General features: G+C 38.0%; 2 protein-coding genes across 2 annotated transcripts; both read left to right on the forward strand.

Annotated features, from left to right (window-relative positions):
• Positions 1 to 536: 536 nt before the first annotated feature.
• On the forward strand, positions 537 to 11,296 carry nsfl1c (NSFL1 (p97) cofactor (p47)). The gene is made up of 11 exons (XM_077512723.1): positions 537 to 556; positions 1,017 to 1,118; positions 4,228 to 4,393; positions 5,292 to 5,392; positions 5,843 to 5,923; positions 6,742 to 6,907; positions 6,976 to 7,071; positions 8,202 to 8,311; positions 8,443 to 8,580; positions 9,426 to 9,596; positions 10,517 to 11,296. Exons 1-11 carry the CDS (start codon positions 552 to 554, stop codon positions 10,677 to 10,679), a joined length of 1,299 nt encoding a protein of 432 aa, XP_077368849.1. The 5' UTR covers positions 537 to 551; the 3' UTR covers positions 10,680 to 11,296.
• Positions 11,297 to 13,947: 2,651 nt separating this feature from the next.
• On the forward strand, positions 13,948 to 18,301 carry LOC144014933 (peptidyl-prolyl cis-trans isomerase FKBP1A-like). Its single transcript, XM_077515229.1, has 4 exons — positions 13,948 to 14,138; positions 14,261 to 14,308; positions 15,858 to 15,970; positions 17,714 to 18,301. The coding sequence occupies exons 1-4, from the start codon at positions 14,102 to 14,104 to the stop codon at positions 17,840 to 17,842; spliced, it is 327 nt and encodes a 108-aa protein (XP_077371355.1). The 5' UTR covers positions 13,948 to 14,101; the 3' UTR covers positions 17,843 to 18,301.
• The last annotated feature ends 650 nt before the right edge of the window (positions 18,302 to 18,951 follow it).

The following is an 18,951-nucleotide window of genomic DNA, read 5'->3' on the forward strand; positions in this document are numbered from 1 at the left end:
CTTTCTTTCTTTTTGTCTGTCTGTCTCTTTCTTTTCGTCTGTGTCTGTCTTTCTTTTTCTTTCTTTCTTTCTTTCTTTCTTTCTTTCTTTCCTTTTAAAACTTAAAGAGAATACCAACAAAGTCTTTTATAGATGTCTTTTTTTTGCACGACATAAGAAAATACAATATTACATACATTATAATTGAATACACTATTTAATAATAACAATCTAAATTAATCTTATGAATCTGAATCTTATAATCAGTCTTCCAAATGCACTAATGTGAAATTTACAATTTAGAATTCCGGTCATTGAGTTTACATCAGAACATCCCCCCAGAGTAAAGCTAATGAAGATTTGGAGAAATGGCTTTTGCTGATGATCCAGGATGTTGTGCTATTTATACAAATGGATTTGAGAAAATACTTATTGTTTTGCAAATTTCTATTCTGATCTGAGTCGCAGAGAGACGAAGAAAAACTGTAATAAGCTAAATGGTTATTTCAGTTTGCTGGTCCCCCAGTCACTCGTCATTGAGCAGCTTCCCAAAGTGTTGGACACATGAAAGAATGAGGTAAGGCGGCCTAGTATTGCGTGTCTTTGTGTATTGTGTGTCTGACAGTTTGTAATTAGAGTTGGTCTGAGCATGAAGTTAACAGTCGCCCTCTAGGCAGTCATTGTTCTCAAAAGCTTCACCTGAGCTCTTGCTGGCGACTGATGCTTTAAAATTCCTTCACAGGGGGAATACCGAGGCTGGGGTGTCCATACACAAAGAAATGTCTCATCAAACAATGTCACTGATCAAGAATTTCAATGATCAATTGTTTGTTTGATATACAGAGAGATAGACAGGCGATTAGATGAGGGTAAAATGCTACGCGACTGCAAGGAAATGACAGAATGAAGGCTAAATGTCACGAGTCTGCCAATTGTATTTGTGAAGTTAAATCGTTGTCTTTTTTTAGAAGCCAGCGACAGCGACCATCCTAAATCACTGCTGAGATTCAATGGTCTGTGACTCTGCTGACCTTTAGCTTGGCAGTTAACGCAACACAAGGCCTTGACCCCCCAGAAAGCATTGCTGAGAAGATATACGATGTTGACCGACACCCGAGCAAGGAAGTTGACACACGAAGGTGAGTGATGATGAATACTAAGTTATACACCATACACAGGTACATCTCAATACATTCAAATATTGTGACACTGCACATACAGTAAAATATTTCATGATTTTATTTATTATTTTGGTTTGTTGGTATTTTAAACTAAGACATTAGGTATAGGAATTGGCCTTCTGAAAAGTATTTTCCTATTCCTATCTAAATGAGTTGCACCTATTGAATTGAACTATTGCAATAAATTAACTTTTCTACCATATTAAAATATATTGTGATGCACAACTAGGATTTATACAATATCTAGAGCTTCAGGTTACCTTAGACCAGTGGTACCCAAGAGCACCTATCCAGCCTGTTTTCCAAGTCTCCCTCCTTCAACGCAGCTGAATCTAATGATCAGCTCATCAGTAAGCTTAGCAGAAGCCTGATAACGATCCTGATCGTGAATCAGGTGTGTTGGTGGAGAGAAACATGGAAAACAGGCTGAATAGGGGCTACCGAGGACCGAACTTGAGCACTCCTGTCTTAGATGAAGGTAATGAAAAGCTCACAAAAACTTGTGCCCAGTGCCCACCCTGGGAAAAGAGAACATAAGGTCGCCTCACAATGTTATTATTCCCCTAGGCCTCGTTTTCATGCTAAGCTAAACAGCTTTATTGATGGACAGTTCCTGTCTTTGAACTGTTCATGGCTTTTGCATCTTTGCCTCATTGGCATGTATCTGGGTGCTATTGCCTCACCACGTGTACCCTGAAGGTAGACTATCCAAAAGAAGGGAGAAAATATAAAAACTGTTGCTTAATCTCATTGTAATACATTAGGGTTTTTTTTTTTTTTGGTTTTTTTTTGCATTTATGTTTTTTAAGTTCTTTTTATGCCCCAAGACCCTTGTAAGGAAAAAGTGGTCATGGAAGTTCTTTTGATGCCTGTTTTTTTTTGTTTTTTTTGTATGTGTCCATATTTCTTCATACATTTATTCTTTTTTATGTTATTTCTATACTTAGATTTTTCAGTATATTTCCTTCAAAGTGACCGCCACTTAGATGACTTGTCCCAATTTAAAGCTGGTTGTGTGCTCTGCTTCCATAACTGAAAGTGGAATTTCAAATAGACGCTACAAGATGGCTGTAATTACCTTTACTCGGGAACAGTGAGACATGAAGACCTTACCAGGCAGCCGCCACCTTTTTATGAGTGTTGGATTGGATCTCTTGTGAAGTATTAAAAAGAATTTCCAGGAGGAATTAACTCCCTTTAATGTGTCAAAGACGTTTCACACTTAAAAAGTGATAGGGGGATTATAAAGTGTGATAAAATGTGGACTTAGCGAAGATTGCTGTTTAGAAGCACCCTATCTAAAATGGAGATGAGATGGGATGGCATGAGATTAAGGGAAGGGATAAGATGTAAACTCTAATACCATCCATATGCTGCATTAATTTAGAGGGGAATTTGTAAAATGATAATAAAATAAAAATATATTTAAAAAAAATCACTTTATGTCTTTTTTTTATTATTATTATTTTTATTTTATTTTTTAAATGTCAGTACACACCTACCGAGCCCCTAAGGTGACATGGTAGGAAAAAAACAAAAAACAAACATCTTGTCTTCAAAGATGTTTAGCGAGGGAACGCAAAGTTGTTTTTTTCACCTACCATGTCACCTTAGGTGCGCCGTAAACACTTCCTGGTCATCTTCCATGTGACCAAAAGCGACGAGGATGGAACGTTTGGAAACATGAAACAAAGCAGTGAGAAAACTTTCCCAAAGCGACTGGCATGTATTTTCCCACTTTTTTGTTTACACGTCGCCTTTGGTCACAGGAAAGATGACCCGGAAGTGTTTACGGCGCACCTAAGGTGACATGGAGGTGAAAAAAACTTTGCGTTCCCTCGCAAAACAACTTTGCGTTCTCTCGCAAAGATTACGTTCCGCAAAGTTGTTTTGCGAGGAAACGCAATCTTTGCGAGAGAACGGAAAGTTTTTTTGCGAGGGTATTGCGAGGGAACGCAAAGATGTTTTGCGAGGGAACGCAAAGTTTTTTTTTTCATGTCACCTTAGGGCAGTGTTTCTCAATTCCGGTCCTCAGGCCCCCCTAGCCAGCCTGTTTTCCATGTCTCCCAATGCAGCTGATTCCAATGACAGCTAATCAGCCAGCTCTGGAGAAGCCTGATAACGATCCTCACCTGCGTTGCAATTGGGAGACATGGAAAACAGGCTGGCTAGGGGGGCCTGAGGACCGGAATTGAGAAACACTGCCTTAGGGGCTGGGCTCCGTACAAACCTGATAGTGGTGGTGGTAAAGATCTGTGAAAAACATACTATGCCTCCCCGCCACCATCTAGTACCCTTAACTTGATTTTAGAAACCTCGGAGCCTGAGAAAAACAACCATAGATAGACAGAGGTCGCAAATCCAGGTCCAGAAAGGAAAACCTTGCCACAGTTTGGCTTTAGCCACAAGTACTTTGGGTAAACGCAGTCCGGGGGCTCATTTACCTGTGAACTAGCACCTGTGGCTAAGGCCAAACTGTGGCCGGGGGTTTTTACATTCGGGATGTGGATTTGCCACAACTTGAAATAGAAGGCTTGACTGATCTGGATCTGTTCTAATACAGTACACCAGCCTTCTTCCCAATTGCAAGTCCAATTTTTGTTAGATTGGTTGCAATTCAAAGAGAGGCACATAAAAAACAAACAAACAAACAAACAAAAAACATGGTAATTTCATAAAGGCACTCCAGAGAATTATCTATTTGTATACAAACAGTAGAGTCAATTTCCATAGTATACTATGTCAAAGACAAAGACAAATTAAATGCACGGACTGGGACCAAGACCACTTATTTCACAGTCCCGGCTAGTGACTCTATTTATCACAACCCTTTGATTGAAACGAATACATTCTCTATTACGATACTTCCAGACGAAGGTTATTGTCATGTGAGGACACAATACCATCTCGTGGTCAAACGTATGCTTGCAGCACAGAACACACTAAACATTTGCTTGTAATAAAAATAAATAAATAAAAAGCTAAGTACTATTAATGAAAATATTAACATCGTCCTGTTTGTCAGTCGATTATTTATGTTTGTGACGCGTGGATTGGAACCAAATAGGAACGGACGTTCGTGGCTTGTTTCCGAGCCGGAAGCGGAAGCGGTGCTGAGCGAACAAACCAAAATGGCGAGCCAAGAGGAGTCTATACGGGAGTTCGTGGCTGTTACTGATGTGGACGAGGAGAGGGCCCGCTTCTTCTTGGAGTCCGCTGGTTGGAATTTGCAGGTACGGTTTTTACGCTGATGAGCAGTCGGCAGCGGTGTTCTGTGAGATATAAACAGATCAGGCAACATTACTGCGACGAGTGAGCTAGCTGCCCAGCTAATGTTAGCGTGTGTTGCCGGTCATTTATGCAAGTCACTGACTGACAATAGCAACGAATCTTCAGCAGCGCGGCTGCTGAAAAACAGATATGGAGTATAGGTGCAATAGACACGGATTCTCATAATGTCATCCCCTTTTTTGTGCTACCAGACATTAAAGTGCAGATGACGTCACAAAGCCGAGGCGATCGTGCACTCATCAAAACATAGAGGGGGTAATTTTTTCCTTTTTTTAATTACAGTACTGCATTTCTCTCTAAGAGAAACTAGTACCGTCACGAGATTCTTTCAAGTTTCGTCAACACTGGCTCGGCGAGTAGAAAACGTTACCTTTTCTGGTCGAATGAAGTTGATGTGGCGACTTGCTATGCAGACTTCAAATAGGCACAATCATAACTGCCTCATTGGCCGATAGGAAAACAACAGTTGATAAATTTGAGTTGAAAGGACTGAAAAGCGCATTATTTACTCTAAAAATATTAGCATTATGAGGGGAGTAGAATGTGCCAATCATATTTTATTTTTTTGCACCATAGTCACAATCATTGGGTTGCCGATACACAGTCTCAATCCACACAGTTTTGACCAAAATAGTGGTTTCTGAGCATGGACATTCTCTCTAGTTACTTCTTACTTTTAGTGTTAATTTTGTGAAGAAACATACAAAATGAGTTCTTTACGTTCCTGGACTTATTGTTGGCTTATTTTTCTTTTAATTTTAATAGACCGTAAAATTATGTGATTGGCTTCGATCTCTTAATTTTGTAACTGAATGATTTTCCGTCCTTGCTTTGTTACAGCTGGCACTTGGTAGTTTCTTTGAGGATGGAACTGATGATGACATCGTGGCAATGCCTCTCCCTGAAGGAGGCTTGTCAGTATCCAGATCCACAGGTCCAAGGTAGGGACCATAGAATTGTATGTCTTGCAATCAAAAATAGAAAACTTCCAAATGTGTATAAATATGTGCCACTGTGAGTGCAGTGTAGAATATAAACACACAGGTCAACTTATCGGTATGTAATGTTCAAAATTTTGTTTTATTTACACTATCAGTCAAAAGTTTCTTGCGTATTGTACACTGTTGTTGTTGCTGCTTGTGGAGTTGTTTACGTGTACTTTTGCTGTCTATTCATGCAGGATGTTTCTTATGCTTTATCAGCGTCCCGGCCCGTCACTTAAATTATGCATTAAAATGGTTGTTCAAAAGGAGTCAAATACAGGCATTAAGTCAGAGATGAGCGTTTGAACTTTCGTGTAAATCAATACAGTTTTTGATTGTGCATGTTCACTAATTTGTATTGGTAGCTTGATGTAACAAAACTCTTACCCCCACCACCTTTTTCGCCAGCTCTCAGCACCGGGTGACGTCATTAAGAGACTTAGTGCCCGAAGCAGAAGAAGAAGAAAGTGATGAAGAGGAAGGTCAAAGGTCAGGCATTTAATCCATAAAATGTATTTTCAGCGTGTGTGAGTGGGTGACGTCAGAGGTGTGCGTTGTCTGCTGTGTTCAAATGCGCCATGGTAAATTGCCACCTCCTCCACTTGCACAATCACAACTTCCAAGGATCTGTTTAGGTACAGTTTTGAGTTCATGTGAATCGACGCTAGCTAGTACTGAGCAGACTCGGTCCGTACCCAAAAAAGAAAAATGCTAACGTCGTTACCCATCCCAAGCAGGGTTATGTGCAACCAACTTTGGCACTCAGCAAAGCTGGACAAATAATAGGAGACCAGGACAAAGTACCAGTCAACAAATTAAACGTCTACGTCGATTGTTGTACACAATATGCCTTCAAGTTCAAGGGCAACCAAAGATGAATGTACTGTATCTGATGGTTAGGCTTTGTTTGTGTGCAAAAACTTTGCAAATACATACCCCCAATTCTTAATTCGTCTCTGCCTAGTGACTGACAATCGTTTGCAGGTTCTTTGAAGCTAACATGAGAACTTGCTCTGTTTCATTCCTGACAGACAAGCACATCCATGCTTTTGATGGTTGTCTTGGCGACATACGCCATGCCATGCCATACCATCCCATGGCCACTACTTCTTGCATTTCTTCTTCTACTTTCTTTTTGTGGTTGGCAAATACTTTCGGTGCGTTACAGTCTGAAAATATGGAATTGATGTTGTGTGTTAATTTTCCAGTTCATTGTTTTACCAAAAAAAATTGAACAAATTAACCTTTGTGGACTAATTACAGCTGTTAGCTTGTCGTTTTGTAATCTATAATGTGCCTCTCACCAGATTCTTTGCGGGCGGATCAGAACGTAGCGGGCAGCAAATTGTCGGGCCTCCTAAAAAGAAGAGTCCCAACGATGTGGTGGAAGATCTGTTCAAAGGGGCCAGGGAACACGGAGCTGTCCCTCTGGAGCGCAGTGGGAAAGGGGCAGGAGAATCCAGCAGAGCAAAAGTAAATGAAGGAAACACTAAATATGGAAACCTTCAAACTGAAAAGAAAAAAACCATTTCATGTCGCAGGCCTTCGATGGAGGTGGATACAGGCTCGGAGCAGCTCCTGAGGAGGAGTCGACGTACGTTTCTGCTGGGAGACGCGATCCCAACGCCCAACAGGACGTGAGTAGGCACCACTGTGATTGGTCTCAGTTGCAAGTCATGGGTCTTGCACCAAGAAGAGTTCCCTCAGTCTGCTGAGAAATCATACTCTTGTACTCTAATTTGTAGAAGTCTTTAGACCAGATTTGTTTTACAGGTTGATCACACTAAAATCTTCCCCAAAAGCCATTTTTTACCAACACAAAATTTTTTAATTTCTTATTTATACAGATTTTATTTAAATTAGAAATGAAGAAGAAGGGAAAAAGGCAGTTGTAGCCCGCATGTTGTTTTGTGGGAAAAAAAGGCACTTTCAATACAAAATTAATAAATGTTTAAAAAAAAACAAAAAAACACACACTTTCATGTCTCTATTTGTCATTTTGTCTTGCAAAGTAGACTGGAGTAGATCATGACAATGTTGTGCATATCTGTAAATTGAAGCAGAAATCATTTGTCAATCAAATCATTTTGAATCGAAAATAGTTTGAATCGAGAATCAAAAATCGATTCTGAATCAAATCGTAGACCCAAAAATTTTAATCGAATCGAATCGTGAGACAGTCAAAGATTCCCAGCCCTAGTAAAAACGTAAATAAACGTAAGAATATAAAAGCAAAATAGATTGAATAAATTACACAAATGAATTGCCTGAGATGTGACAAATATTGTCAGTTTAGATTGTTAATGTGTTCCTATTACCATTAAGACTTTTTTTGTGAACAGCTAAAAAAAGGAATCAAACCAAAGTGAACACATCTGAATCACGCATTTCTTTAGCGCCGCTATACTGACGTCAGCGGACAGCGCGAAGCCGCTTCAATCTATTTTATTATTTCTTCAATCTTAAAAATATCATGTTTTTATATTCTTAAATTTATTTACGTTTTTACAATTTTAATCCATACATTTTGTTACTTAAATGACATCTTAAATATTTTCTTATCAATCTTTTGACGTCAACCGTCAATTTTTTTTTCCATGTAACTTTATTGAACAATTGTAAATGAACAATTTTAGCCTCTTCACATCTGGTACAGACACCGGTACATTTCAGAGTATAATAAACACGCTTGTCTCCGTATGTTCTCAAATGCAATAAGTCATTTATTTTCATTGCGTCTTAATTGTGTTTGTTTTTTCCATGTTAGGTACACGTGGTGCTGAAACTGTGGAAGACAGGTTTCAGTCTGGATGACGGCGAACTCCGAAACTACAGCGATCCTGGCAACGCTCACTTCCTCGAGGCAATCCGCAGAGGGTAATTAGTCACTCGGAAGACGCCTTGAATGAAAGTGACACGTGTTGGTTGTGACACATTGTCGCAAGTTGGTACAAGACACGCGCACAGAATGCTGCTCCACCTTGACGAACGTCATTGTCATGCCGCAGGGAGATTCCTTTAGAGCTGAGGCAGCGGTCACGCGGGGGCCAGGTCAACCTGGACATGGAGGACCACAGAGACGAGGACTTCACCAAACCGAAATTGGTATTCAGAGCCTTTGGAGGAGAGGGACAAAAACTAGGAAGGTGAGAATTAGGAGTATTTGTGTTACGGTTTCATTCATATCTTTTTTTTTTTTTTCTTTCTTCTTCTTCAATTTTTATTTAGTATTAGTGGAGCGGAAACTTTATTTAAATGCCAAAACTTGCTCAACCTACACTGCCATGATGCATATTTAGAAAAGAGATTTACACACTATCTTCCTAATAAAAGAAGGATGTAATCTTCATTTCACTCACTCATACAAGCCAAGTATAAGTATGGACAGCTTAATTCCCCGATGCAAAGTAATAATCCCAACAACTATCACACTTTCATCTAACCTAGTTCGGGTTCATCTCAAAGTAGAATTAGCTTTCTATTTTGTATTTTTTTGTTGTTGTTGTTGTTTTTTTAATTAAAATGTGAAGAATAAAAATAACACAGGGCAGCTCAATTATGAAGAAAATATTAACGATTATTTTGGGAATAATCGAAATCATGATTAGGACGATCATTTATTTTTTGGTACAAAACAATAAAATGTTTAAACGTAAAAAATATTAAGACAAATAAAATTCTTTTAAACACTAATTGTGCAAGTTCTTTTTGGATGAAACAATTTATTCTGTTATTTTAAATTTTAAAAAAGATGTAGATGTATAAATTTTAAACAACTCAAAAATTAGCATCAATCTTTTTTTTATTTTATGCTGATTTTATAATTATGGAGTGTAATAATTGAGATTGTAATTGAATTTCGATTAATTGCACGGCCCTTTAGTGTTTCATTTTTGCTTGCCAGTTGAAAATGGAAAGAATGAATTATCATTCATTCTTGCGCCATGGTGCTGATGGTTTTTTTTTGTGTGTGCACGTTTTCTTCTCCCAGCGCCGCCCCAGAGCTGGTTTCAGGTCCCGCACCTTCTCAGCAGGACCAGGCGGCCAACGAAGCCCAGGCCAGCGCCTCAGTGAGCCTGGACACCTCCCAGCCCGTCACCAACATTCAGATCCGACTGGCAGACGGTGGCAGGCTGATTCAAAAATTCAACCATACCCACAGGTACTGCAGAGATCATCAAAACAACCTTGGCACACAAAATTCTGATTTGTGGGTCTGCAATTCGATTCAGAAGCTTGATTGAAAATGATTTCAACTTCAATTTATAGATGTGCAACGATTTGTCATGATCTACTCCAGTCTGCTTTGCAAGACAGAATGGACAAATAGAGATGTTAAAGTGTCTTTTAAATGACATTTTTTAAAATGTCCAGTAGTGTGTTCCCTCACTGTAATCAGTCCCGCAAGCAACATGAACTCAAACTAACAATGCTATTACACTCCAGTTGAAATTAACTGTAAATAATGACACGCAAAATGAAGAAAATTGCACACAGTACACAGTTAAATGCAAATGATGGTAGCTAGCTCAAAGCTAACGCACAATGGAAAGTGCCATTGACTCGCTAACGCTAATTAGCGCGCTACTAGCGGCACTTTTATCGCTCAAAAGAACAGCTATTCATACAAAACGCTTCTGGAATGCATACAGAGAAACATCTTAACATTACTCACCACTATATGCTCTTCCTATGCTGCGAAAAAACAAACTTTTATTGGCATTATTTGATCGGGACTTTTCTTCTACTCTCTAATGTGGCTACAATTTTAAGTCTATCAGAATGCGCGGAACCACACTGCCCCTAAGTGACCAAATCGTGTATAACATGAACAGTGCTCCCAATAAAGGCACACTCAAACAAGGGCAAGACAGTATAAAATAATTTAAATAAAATGGATTTTGGGACATTTAAAAAAGATTCTGAATCATTCTAAATGAGAATTGCATTTTTTATATATTTATTTATTTTTTTTAATTTTTTGCACACCCCTAATCGGAAGTAATTGATACTCACTGGCACTACTGACATCAGATTTGATGGTGTCACTTTTCTGATACCGAGCTTCTCTGCACCCACCAGAGTGTCGGACCTGCGGCAGTTTGTGGTGGCGGCCCGGCCCACCATGGCCGCCAGAGAGTTCATCCTGATGACCACCTTCCCCAACAAGGAGCTGTCGGACGAGAGCCAGACGCTTCAGCAGGCCAACCTCCTCAACGCTGTCATTGTGCAGCGGCTACAATGAGGGTGGAAGTGAAGACCAGCAGCCACCTAACCCCCCACTCCCCCCCTTTGAAACCTGCTGCCCCTCCCTCCCTCCCTGAGGAGGAGGAGACAACACAGACTTCTGTTTGGACCTCTTAATTTCTCATTTTTGTTTTCTAAAAAGAATTATTATCCCTAGCATTGATCGCTCGTCCATGATGACGATGAAGAAGAGATATTGCCAGTTTTCTAGCCTCGACATCATCTACATGGTGCCCGCCACTGTCACAGTTATTTCTCAAGTCTACATAAGCCTATATTGTGGTTCCCATTGCTTAAGTAGAACAAACCAACAAACCACAACAAAGTCCATTTTGGTTCGAATTCAGCGTTAATTCTCCAAATCCTTATTTTCTGTTTTTGAGTTACAGTGTATGATGAATATCCCAGTGAGACTGCAGGATTTTGTTTTCGAGTGGCATCACCAATAGTTATTGTTTTGTTATGAATATAAACTGATTATTGAGTAACAAGAGTACCTGATATAGATTGTAAACACTGGTTGTAGCTGTGGATGGTGGACATCTTCTATGCATCCTGGGGCAACATGGGAATACGTTTGGACCTCTGAGAAAATAAATTCATTTTATGGTCAAATGTGTAAAGAGATTTGTCTTGTGTTTTCCATATTTTTGGGAAATACTTGGAAATGTCTGGAAGTTGTCAGTGAGACTATTGAAATAAATGCCAAACTACATTTTGGGTTCATCTTGATATGCCAGGCAGTAGCAACTTAGATATAATTGTTTTGTTGCACTTTATGGTCCTTTCAAAACTATTACTGGCCTAGCTTTTATTTTAGAAAAAGACAAACAGCCAAGCTAATTTAGAACAATCTTCTGCTTTTTTTTTTTTTTTTTTTTTTTTTTTTTTATATTCTGGCTTCTTTCCTGACATTACACATGCTATTTAGCTAGACCGATGCGTCTGTCACTCTGCAGTCACAGCGTAAATTGAATTGAGCCCAACTTTCCCAAACAAATGGTTGCAAGAGCTTTCATTTATCGACATGTTGGAAACTTGAACTGAGATACGTGCTTCCAACCTCCAAATATTTCACCAAGGTCCCCATACCTAACTAGTACTACGCTACATAGACAAACTGGAAGGGGTTTGTTGTTACTCTTGGTTCAAACAGGCCATGCAGTTTAGCATCTCATTTTGTCACATTAAATTGTTCAAAATTAAAATCGTTCCGTTATACATTTTGATGAAAGGTTTCTTTTATTTATTTATATATATATATATATATATATATATGTATATGTGTATATATATATATATATATATATATATATATATATATATAAAAGGGCGGCACGGTAGTCGAGTGGTTAGCACGTCCGCTTCCCAGTTCTGAGGTCTCCGGGTACTCCGGTCTCCTCCCACATTCCAAAGACATGCATGGCAGGTTAATTGGGCGCTCCGAATTGTCCCTAGGTGTGCGTGTGAGTGTGGATGGTTGTTCGTCTCTGTGTGCCCTGCGATTGGTTGGCAACCAGTCCAGGGTGTCCCCCCCGCCTACTGCCCAGAGTCAGCTGAGATAGGCGCCAGCAGCCCCCGCGACCCTTGTGAGGAATAAGCGGTCAAGAAAATGGATGGATGGATGGACATATATATATATATATATACACCAAAGTTTTTGTTTTTATTTTTTTCTATTGAAGTTAATGCTGGAACAAACAGTTTCAAAACTTGTTAGATAACCAAAGAAATTAAAGTTATGGGTGGGGTGCAATCGTTTTGATGTCAGTGTCCTTTGCCTTTTCAGTTAAACTTTGGAAATCAGATTTTTGTGGGGGGAAAAAAATCAAAATGAGTTTTTAATTTGAGGCCAGCCCAACTACCGGTAGCCTATATGTTTATGTTTACAGTACATGTTGCTAAATTATTTGGAAGTCGGGTAAGTCTTTAACTGTTTAAAAATGTAGTCAAAAGTACAAAGTTACAGTGGAACATCCTCCTGTAATTTGTATTTTAATCAAAACATTTAAGAAGCTGAAAAAAAAGACAATATGTATACACCCCCAACCACTGCCAGGCAGGATGTCACAAGAGACCACAAGGAGGTGAGGATTAAATCTGTGTGTGTTTTGTTTTTTGGCAACACTTATTTCAACAGCAGCCGAAGGGGTGTCAAGAGAAGAGTGTGAGAATAGAATACAGACAGGAAAGGCTTTTGTATTTCTCAAAGCTTTAGTGTGTATATTCTGGCCTTCGTGCTATGTTTGTAGTAATGCCGTGTGTTTTTATGAAGTTCTGCTTTCAATGGGGTATATGCCACGAAAGAGGCGGGACTGTTTTTCCATATCAGTTTGGTTCCGGTTCGGTTTGCGACGTGTAGGACACAGAACACCGGAACCAAACTGATGTGCAAAATCACGTCCCGCCTCTTCCGTGGCATATACCCCATTAACTGACATCTAACATCAGCGTTTTTATTTATGGACATGCGCACTAAACGTCACCCACGTAAACTATGCACTAACATGCCCACACCAATACAAAATCCGCTCTTGTATGGAGTCCTCAGCACGACACCTACATAAACTATTGAGCTGTAAATCTACAGCTAGGTGAGTCATACAAAATACAAAAAAAGGAATTTCCTAGATGGAAATGTTACATGAGGGCAAACGTTCATGCTCAAGGCCAATACAATGCTGTATTTGATTCTTAAAAATAAATAAAAATAAATAAAAATAAGACATAGCCTATGGGCCAGGTCAATATAACTGTAGATGTAAAATAGTTCGTTTATAACAAAAAAACATATATGCATTCTCATTTTTAAAATAAATATTTTCTACAGTAATTCATAATTAAATAGAATTGTACAAATATTCTTCATCTACCCATGGGCTCACCGCCATAAAGGTCAGGTGGTGGCAGCCGAAGGCAGGGGCCGAGGCAGTCCAATCCCCGGCTACAGAAACTGGCTGTAGGGACGAGACCTGAGCTGATGTGCAAGGTCAAGAATCTCGACATACGGTTTGGGCTACACGAGATTTCCTGAAAGTGGCTGCATGGACTCTTATTCCACTCTGGAGTTGCCCACTGTGACAGGCACAGAGCAAGCTTTTTGGAGTCCTTGGAGTGGGTGCTCAAGAAACATAAACAAATCAGATTAACCAACATCCTCGAAGATTTGTAAGGACTACCCTTATCGTGAAACTAATGAGCCCCCCACCCCGCGCCTTTTCAAAAAAGCCTTTACTTTGGAGAATGGGACCGGAAAGGAGGTGCAACATGAACTTGACAAGTTGCTGTCCACGCAGACAAGTGAAGGCTGCTTGAAAAGACAGACTGCAGTGCAGTCTGAGTACAACCACTGAAAGGAAACACACACTGGTGGTTGCTGGTGTTGCCTGGTAAGGATCGATACTATCAGGCGGCCAGGACATGGGAGTGGAAATAGAAACCATCATTCCCGGCGACGGTAAAGCTAAGTTCGCTTTTTCTTTCTTTCTTTTTAAAATGATTTTATTATTTAACAAATGGGTGAAAGTGCATCACTCCTGTCAAATGAATTACATTACTATTCCTTTGCATCCTCCACAGGAAGAACTTTCCCTAAAAAGGGGCAGACCTGTGTGGTGCATTATGTCGGTAAGTAATTTTTGAATATTTAATTTGGAACCTGCATGCCATTATTAACTAAAAACTTGCCTAATTGCTTATTATTATTATTATTATTTTTTTGCTCTCTACTCTGGAACACTGATACCAGATGATGGCACTAAAGCTCTACTTAATAGCCAAAAATCCAGTCTTAGTGCCAAGTAACTACGGTATGTTGAAGTTTAAATCGAGACAGTTAAAAGGGGCATGAATTACTCTTTTTTTTTTTTTTTTTTTTTTTTTCATTTATTTTTATTTTTATTACTACTCTATATAAGTGTCCATTTACTCCACTGCAAATATGTGTATTTCTACAGTATGTATGTAAGAGTAAGATTTACATATTTCTTATCATAAATTATGCACAAGTGAATGTAGATTATTGAAAAGGTAGTTTTGGATCTGACCAGGAAGGACAGGCCTTTTGCCTAGTATGCCTACTATGGCCTTACATGGCAGCCATATTTGGCTCACTGTTTTATGTGGTTTAACAAACCTTTACATGATCAATAGTGCGGTAATGTTGGCTCCAATAATTTAATTTTTTACCCCCTAAAATTGGTTAATATGTATTTTTTTTCCATTAGGTCCCTAAATTATTGTTTTATTTCAAATAACATAAAAAAATAGCAAATATATTTGTATAGGTTTTGTACAGACATTAATTTTTTGTAACTCATTAAATAATTCGTAATTGTAAAGTAAATTATAAACATTAAAAAGACCTACACATTTCTAGTTCTAACCATATCTACAAATGACCTGCCCCATCTGCCTCTGATTAATATGAAAGAAAACCAAATCATGATGCTGGAGCTGCTTACTTATAAGTCCCGGTATGTAGTCTCTTCACTTATCAGTTGTTTTTTTCTTCTTAAACCCTTATTGTTGCTCCTTGTTTTGGAATAAAATTTTTGGCAGGTTCACTTCCACTATTAAAATGCCTTTATTCATCATGTATTTCAATTCCTGGCAAATTTGAGCACAATTAGTGGTGAATTTATATGACTGGTTTGTTTAGTTGTTCTCATTGTGTAAATAATGTACAGCATTTGTTTGCAACTGTTCTAGCTTGCCAGAACTGGGCTAGCGTTCTCACCTCCTCCCACTACAACACAAGCTCCTCTTTGCTTTAAGATGATGTAACATGGCCCAGTTTGTGCTTCCTTTGCCATTTTGGGCTCCAGAATAATCGTCCAAAACCAAAAAGCCTTTTCCTTCCTTTCCTTTATTTTTTTATTTTTATTTTTTTACATAACACAGATGACATCATATCCTGTGTGGTTCCTGTGCGTTTTCAGGAAAACAAAAGCAACCTTGAAATTTAGCATGAAACAGGATATTCTAACTCACGAGTGACTGGTTGTGAATGTAAACACCCACAATGAAGCTCAACAGAGTTCATGTGAAAGTAGCAAACTTATCTGCATTAGATTCATTGCTGGATGCGTCGAGGAGATGAAAACCGTGTCTAATACACGTTGTGTAGACAGCTGCAATGGAAAGCGGCGTGTTTTATAACTCTTCGTATTTGCAGGCCTCTTCACAGACGGACGCAAGTTTGACTCTTCTCGTGACAGGTCCAAGCCCTTGAGGTTCCGAATGGGCATGCAAGAGGTCATACAGGGCTGGGATGAGGGCGTGGCGCAGGTGAGATGCGGGTTAATGAATCACAAACTGAGTTTACCAAGAGGTATACACTAATGCATGTTCATGTGAAACTTGTATGGCATACGGTACAACACTTTTCCATGTGCTTTCCAGTGCTGCAAGACAAAAAGAATCCATGCAACCAAACAGCCGTCATGCGTAGGCAGACGCCATTAGGGCTGCTAAAAGGACAGTTACAAACCTCAGCATTTGTTCCAGCTTTTGTTGCAGGCATCAAATTCAAAATGAGAAAATATTTGCAAGAAAAACAAAAGTTTGAACATTAAATATCTTGTCTTTGTAATAATGTGTATATACAGTTTATATACAGTACACTGTTTAAAAAAAAACAAAAAAACCCCAGTAATTTTCCAGCAGCTGGGGCACCAGAAAAGTATTGCGAAATAACAGAAAATGACTTTCCTAAAAAAAAATAACGGTACTTTTCTGGCAGCTGGAGCATCAGAAAAACACTATGAAATAATACAAAATTACTTTCTTGTAAAAAAAATGCCTCCCCCCCCCCCAATAATTAAATTACAGATTTTAACTGTAATTTTAACAAATATATAACAGTATATTGATGGGGGGGTTGTAATTTTCTGTTATTTCACAGTATTCCTGGCGCCCGAGCAGCTGGAAAATTACTATAATAATAATAATAATAATAATAATAATAATAATAATAATAATATAATACGTTTTTGTTTGTTTTTTTTAAACCATTTTGTTTTTTTAACAGTGTATATCTCATTAGATGTAATTTCAAAATAAATGTTAATACAATGAAGGTTAGTATCTGTAGAACGTTACAGAAATTGTACTTTTATAATATTGTTGATTCACAAAGAAATTATAGTAAAATTAGGATTTTTTTTGCTCCTAATTTCTCAGTAAATATATATATATATATATATATTTTTTTTTAGGGTTTTAAAGTTGAATTTTACATTTTATTCCATTAAATAACAGACAAATATTTGTGAAATTACGAGGCATTTGTGAACGTATTTTAACAATCAATATACGGTATGAATTTCTAATGGGCTGTTTTTTTTTTTTTTTTTTTTTTTTATAAGAACGGAAATATTGTGTTTTTACAGTTACAGTGATTTCATGGTACTTTACATTTGACATGTAAAATCAAAGTTTATTTTAGTAAATTATATTTTTAAAATACAGAAAAAAAAATAAAATAAAAAGGAAAATCCTGTTATATTACAGTTATTTTTTTTTACAGTGTAGGTTGAAAATAATTTGCACATGATTGTAGTCTGTTTTTATTTACTGGTTTTACACTCAACTCAACTTTATTTATAAAGCGCTTTAAGAACAGGCATTGCTGTATACATAAGTGCTGTACATAAACATAAATATCGTTTGTGCAGTACACAATAAGGTAACAAAACAACAAAACAAGAACAAAACAAACATTTTGAAGTACGTATACAAGTTTGTTTGTTTGTTTGTTTTTACAAGTAAATACATTTTACATCAGTAAATTACTAAGTAGGCGAGTGAATAAATAAATAAATAAATAAGTTGACTAAACATCAAATTCATACACACCACAAAACACCAAAAACAATTCCATCACCTATCTACGAATCATCATTATTTATCTGGTCCCATTGCTTTTTGACAGCAGCTTCATGTAACATCAAGAACACAATTTTAAAAGTCCTCTGTTTTTGTTTGTGGGTTGTTTTTTTTAAAATGAAGTTTCTTCCTCTCCACTTCCAGATGAGCGTGGGTCAGCGAGCCAAGCTGACATGCTCGCCTGACTACGCTTATGGAACCAAAGGCCACCCGGGCCTCATCCCCCCCAATGCCACCCTGATCTTTGATGTCGAGCTGCTTGGTCTTGAATGAGATGAGGCCATAACTGTCATGCAGCATTTTTGTTGATTTTATTTAAGTACCCTGTTAGATACTTTGGTAGACTGCCATGAATGTATGTGGGGATCCTATGTTTATGACTGCAACATAATAACCTAAATTTGTACTTGTCAGCACACACTGTCGTCTATATCACTAATCTGTGCTAATACAGTTGTGAAATGATCATTAGATATGTGTATCAAATACATTTGTAGGTAATAAATATGAAGCAATACAATTACAAAAAATTAAGGAAGACGTAAGTAAAAGTGAGCCTTGTGCCACATATTCTTAAGCAACCTCAAAATGTCATATGTTGATAGTACTGTCGTAAACCAAGGATCCGCTTGCACATCAATAAAGCTATTTCAATTGTTTTTGTTGTCTTGGTTCAAACTTGTAAATTACTGCAACTACTGTATGTTTTGCAAATAAATATACTTAACAGTTGGTGTTAAATTGTTTTGAGCGCGACAGCAGTTAAAGATAACCACAACTTATTCAGTGGACTGGATATCCTCCATTTGTTTTTCTTATGCACAAACTGCTTCTGGGGTATTTGCATTCAAAACCTTGCAGGTCTTTTAACCCTTTTTAAAAGCATGAAAGAAAACATTAGATGAACTCTAGCATGAAAGAATTGGTTAGTATTCTCTAGATTTTTAGGGGGGCAATGCTTGAAATGTAGTGCCGATAAGGCGGAGTTGGGGTGTCAAATTGTGACCTTCCCCCTACCCTGTTTTTTTCTAATGACTAAAATATTTTTCTCTGAGTATCCAAAAAGGGTGGGATCTCGGTGGTTATGTATCCAACAATAAATTAGTTTACATGGAGTGTAACTGAAAAAGGAATTGTGGTTGCTGTAAATGGTGAAGTAGCATGTACTACAGTATGTAGTACCCTCTTATTCTTAGCTACTAGGTAGCTAAGCATTCACATTTTTTTTTTTAAACTTGGTAATTTTTACATTTGTCATTGTTCTCTAACATAGAATAGCAGAATACCAAAAGAAAGAAAACTCACACACTGTCGGCTGCTTGCTATAAACTGTTTTTGTGTAGATTCTGTAATTCATGTGATGGTAGTGGGCAAAGGGGCAA

This window comes from Festucalex cinctus, chromosome 2, assembly GCF_051991245.1.
Source record: "Festucalex cinctus isolate MCC-2025b chromosome 2, RoL_Fcin_1.0, whole genome shotgun sequence".
In the NCBI taxonomy this organism is placed as follows: domain Eukaryota; kingdom Metazoa; phylum Chordata; class Actinopteri; order Syngnathiformes; family Syngnathidae; genus Festucalex; species Festucalex cinctus.